General features: G+C 44.6%; 1 protein-coding gene across 1 annotated transcript in view; it reads right to left on the bottom strand.

Moving 5' to 3' along the window:
- LOC306913836 (kin of IRRE-like protein 1) overlaps positions 1-5000 on the bottom strand; it is a gene marked incomplete at its 5' end in the record, with an annotated part of 37553 nt that overhangs the window by 3240 nt on the left and 29313 nt on the right. The window contains 3 exons of the mRNA XM_079490646.1: positions 1885-1962; positions 2851-2978; positions 4069-4176. Of these exons, the coding sequence (XP_079346772.1) occupies positions 1885-1962; positions 2851-2978; positions 4069-4176 (314 nt within the window). The remainder of the gene's footprint in view (positions 1-1884; positions 1963-2850; positions 2979-4068; positions 4177-5000) is intronic.

The following is a 5000-nucleotide window of genomic DNA, read 5'->3' as shown; positions in this document are numbered from 1 at the left end:
ATTATATATTGTTTGAATGCTCTTCTGTGTTAGTAGTGGTGGAAATAAACTGGAGTTCACACACAGAGTAAGTTTTGGGAGGAGAGATGCTCATATTTTATCGGTTTCCTCACAGCGGTGTCCATTTTACGCACAGCTCTCCAGAACCTTTTCCTTCTCCCATGATACAGCAGGAATGTTGTTCAGAGTCCAGCTATCCGATCGCTGGCCGAGGCACCACACCCCCCACCCCACCCTCAAACGCTTCCTCCAACTAAACTACACACCTCTCTCTCCTTCTCATGCTTGGCATCGTGCCACCTCCCCGTTCTCCTTTCTCTCACACACACACACACACGCACACGCACACGCACACACACGCACACACGCACACACACACACACACACACACACACACACACACACACACACACACACACACACGCACACGCACGCGCACACGCACACGCACACACGCACACGTGCACACTACATCACATCACGAGTCTCTCATGACACATCCAATATCGCGTCACCTTGAGCGTCTCAGGGACTATTATAATAGTAATCCTGTCTCAGTGGGCCCGGGGGGCGGGGGGGGGGGGGGGGGGGGAGGGGTCAGCACAACCTCGTACCATGATGATCGAGGGCTGACGATGACTTCACTACTTCTCTTTGGTCCAGAACTGTTGCACAAGCCCTTCTGTTTTCACAATACCACAACTCTGCTTCCAACGCCCCCCCCTCCCTCCCCCTTTCTGGCCTTCTTTCAAAAAGGGTGAATACATATATTCCATAAATGCTCAGTAGCTAGGTTGCTTCTTGTCTGTCCAAAATAGCAGAGCCACAAAGAGTTTGGAGTGGACGCCCCTATCTGTTGAACGTAGAATGAAGTGCTGGTGGTAAATGTGAAACAATGTCATGGTGATTGGTGCGGTGCTCATCATTGTGAGGTCATTTTGACCATCTGATTGGTGCGGTGCTCATCATTGTCAGGTCATTTTGACCATCTGATTGGTGCGGTGCTCATCATTGTCAGGTCATTTTGACCATCTGATTGGTGCGGTGCTCATCATTGTCAGGTCATTTTGACCATCTGATTGGTGCGGTGCTCATCATTGTGAGGTCATTTTGACCATCTGATTGGTGAGGTGCTCATCGTTGTGAGGTCATTTTGACCATCTGATTGGTGCGGTGCTCATCATTGTGAGGTCATTTTGACCATCTGATTGGTGCGGTGCTCATCGTTGTGAGGTCATTTTGACCATCTGATTGGTGCGGTGCTCATCATTGTAAGGTCATTTTGACCATCTGATTGGTGAGGTGCTCATCATTGTGAGGTCATTTTGACCATCTGATTGGTGCGGTGCTCATCATTGTCATTTTGACCTTCCTCGATAACATCATCATGGTCATTGGTGCAGTGCTCATCGTTGTGAGGTCATTTTGACCATCTGATTGGTGAGGTGCTCATCATTGTAAGGTCATTTTGACCATCTGATTGGTGAGGTGCTCATCATTGTAAGGTCATTTTGACCATCTGATTGGTGCGGTGCTCATCATTGTAAGGTCATTTTGATCATCTGATTGGTGCGGTTCTCATCATTGTCAGGTCATTTTGACCATCTGATTGGTGCGGTGCTCATCATTGTGAGGTCATTTTGACCATCTGATTGGTGCGGTGCTCATCATTGTGAGGTCATTTTGACCATCTGATTGGTGCGGTGCTCATCATTGTCAGGTCATTTTGACCATCTGATTGGTGCGGTTCTCATCATTGTGAGGTCATTTTGAACACCTGATTGGTGCGGTGCTCATCATTGTAAGGTCATTTTGACCATCTGATTGGTGCGGTGCTCATCATTGTAAGGTCATTTTGACCTGCTTTTCGTTTGGTCATCTTACCTTCAGGTCGTACTCCTGGCGCGTGTCCAAGGTGTCGCTGCGGAGGTCAGACTTCAGCTCGATGTCGTCCTTAAAGGGCTGATTGGAGGGAGAGAAAGACACAGCAGGGAGAAACTAAATCGTCAAACGACAAAAAACAAAATAATAAATTAACCAAAAAAAAGAACGGGTGGGGGGGGGGAAATAAGGAAGGAAAAGAAAAAAGGTGACAAAACGAATCAAGAGTGTTAAAAAAACACAGTGGATGGGGAGCATGTCACAAGAGATTTATTGAGATTTTTTTTTAGTAAGCGCGTTATTATTATAAGTAAAAAAAAGTAAAAATTTACAAATAATTGTGACCACTGAGAGCCTGCCATTGCGCAACCTCCAGCTTTTCACCAGAGGAGAAAAACATTTTTTTTGTCTTTATCCAAAATGAGTTAATAGCACAGGCAGACTCTTCACATATAAGCTCTGAAATAAGTGTCAGAGCTGAAATCGACATGTAAATATGAAATAAATGCTTAAACATGTAGCTAGGTGTAATGTAAGACCACAGAAGTGAATTACTCTATAAGCCATATCTCCAAAACTGGTGGGTCAAACTGAAAAACCAATATGTCAATTCGAAGCTATGATTCCCTGCTTTCACATGACATGACATGACAAAAAACGAAAATGTAAAAAAAATAGCAGTCCCTCAGTCAAATTTGGCCACATATGCACACAAATAGCGAACATAGCGGATCTACAAGTAGAATAGCTTCGTGCAACACCATTGGACTTAAGCTAACATTATTGAAAGCCACGCCGCACAGCTCAGCGCAGGGCGAGAGGTCATCGAGCTGCTACAGTAAGTCAAGGTTCTTCTTTTTCTACAACCTCAGGCTAGGAAAACAGCGTAGCTACCCACACCACTCCACTCCACTCCCCGCACGGCACGCACCACCACATCACCACGGCTAGTACAGTATATATACTCACCGAGTACATGGCCTTGACCATGCGCGAGGCTGTGGACACGCTGCCGGAATCCTCCTCCAAGCTGTGCGTCTCCTTGTTGATGGTCTCCACCTTGATGTCGGGCTTACCCAGAGTAACCCCGCGCCGACCTGCAAAGCAAAAACACGCCAAGGCGGGCGGAGTTGTAATACAGCGAGCGAGCGGGGTAGAGTAGATAGAGGCCGTTGCGTCTCCGCGGCGGGCCTCAATCCCCTGGCGAGTGTTTGTATAGGCGAGAGGAGTGAGATCAGAGGCTACCCATGTCCACATGGGACGGTTATTTGCCTTGCAGGTGTGGGTTTTATACTGTGTATGTTGTAAAGCATATTCTAAGTGTGATGACTGCACACTCACCCTGATAAGTTACGGTTCATTGGTCCATGTTTATTTACACTCTCAGAAGTACAATTGTACAAATTTGTAAAGGCAGTGTAGCAGTGTAAGCAGTGTAGAATATATTTTAAATACACACAAAGTGTGTTGCCATTTGTTCCAAAAAAGCTTTATATCAAAAAAACCTTTGTAATTATCTACCCTCATCTTAATGTACAGTATATAAAACTATTTTCTAAACAGCCAGGTTTTCAAAGTTGCAATGTGACATAGCTCTGATTACACATTGCTGTACCCCCAGTCCCTCAGTCCCCCACCAACTGAAATACTTTCCCAGGTCTGTTTCATTTCAATTGTTTTGTTTTGCCACATGCTTTGTCAATGTAAATGTAAATGTAAATATTTTCTCATGCCAATAAAGCTCCTTTGAATTGAAATTGATAGATCGATAGATGGTTTTCAACCAGTGGTCCGGGGACCACCAGTGGTCCTTGAGGGGGTTCCAGGTGGTCCCTATAGCTTCCCAGATCTTTAACTCTTGAGAGTGTAAAATGTATTTAATTTTTACGCTCTCAAGAGTTAAATTATTGTTAAACATCTGCATTCATTAATTTACAAGAAGTCTACAGAAGTACAGAATTAGAGAATGTAAAATAATTGATAAAATCTTATCAAACAACATTCTTTAGTTTTGGGTCTGCAAGTCTAAATCTCATGATCAAATGCGTGCGTGCGTGCGTGCGTGCGTGCGTGCGTGTGTGCGTTGCATGCGTGCGTGCGTGCGTTGCATGCGTCCGTTGCATGCGTGCGTTGCATGCGTGTGTTGCATGCGTACGTTGCATGCGTGCGTATATGGTTGTGACTCACTGCCTTTGCGCTGTCGGTAGAAGATGAGCACCAGGACTAGCAGACAGAGGAACAGGAGGATGGTGCAGCCCACGGTCCCACCAGCGATGATACCCACTGGAACCTCATCTACAGACACAGGGAAGGAAGGAAGCGAAAAAAGGTGCGTTTTAAGTAGGAGACTTAAATGGATTGAGCAGCTCTAATATGAAGGGGGGGGGGGGGGGGGGGGGGGGGGGTGTACCATAGCTCTGGGGCCGCCACCGCAAAAGCACAGTCACCTCTTGTTCTGAAGGTTAGGGTTGTTGGCACTGCGTGGTCAGCAGACAAATGGCATAGGAAGCCCACTTCCTTGTATTCAGTGGTGGAAAAAGTACTCAATTGTTTTACTTACGTAAGTAAAAGTACCAATACTGCAATTTAGAAGTACTTCGTTACAAGTAAAAGTACGGAATTGAAAATGTACTTGAGTAAAAGTACAAAAGTATGGGCATCAAAATGTACTTAAAGTACTACAAGTAAAAGTACTCATATTGCAGAATGTCCCATTTCACAAGTTCAAAATGTGTACAAAATTTATTGAAAATAGCTATTTTCAAATGGCCGAAATGTATAGGGTTGAAGTGGTTAATGTATGTTTTCTAAAATCGCCAAAGTAACTAGTAACTAAAGTTTTCAAATAATTGTAGTGGAGTAAAAGTACAAATTTTGTCTCTGAGATGTAGTGGAGTAGAAGTAAAAGTACTGGAAGTTGGAAATACTCATGTAAAGTACAAATACCTCAAAATTGTACTTAAGTACAGTACTTAAGTAAAAGTACTTAGTTACTTTCCACCACTGCCTGTATTTCGCTAACCAATAACAGTGCAGAGGGGCGTCACGTCACTCCAAAGCGTTCTCCGCTGTTTTCTACCGGGTGGTCGACTAAAACCTTATGATATTTAGTCAATAAA

The sequence above is a fragment of the Electrona antarctica genome, assembly GCF_951216825.1.
Source record: "Electrona antarctica genome assembly, chromosome: 21".
Classification (NCBI taxonomy): domain Eukaryota; kingdom Metazoa; phylum Chordata; class Actinopteri; order Myctophiformes; family Myctophidae; genus Electrona; species Electrona antarctica.
Note: the sequence above shows the minus strand (reverse complement) of the source record. Positions and strands in the feature narration are given on the sequence as shown.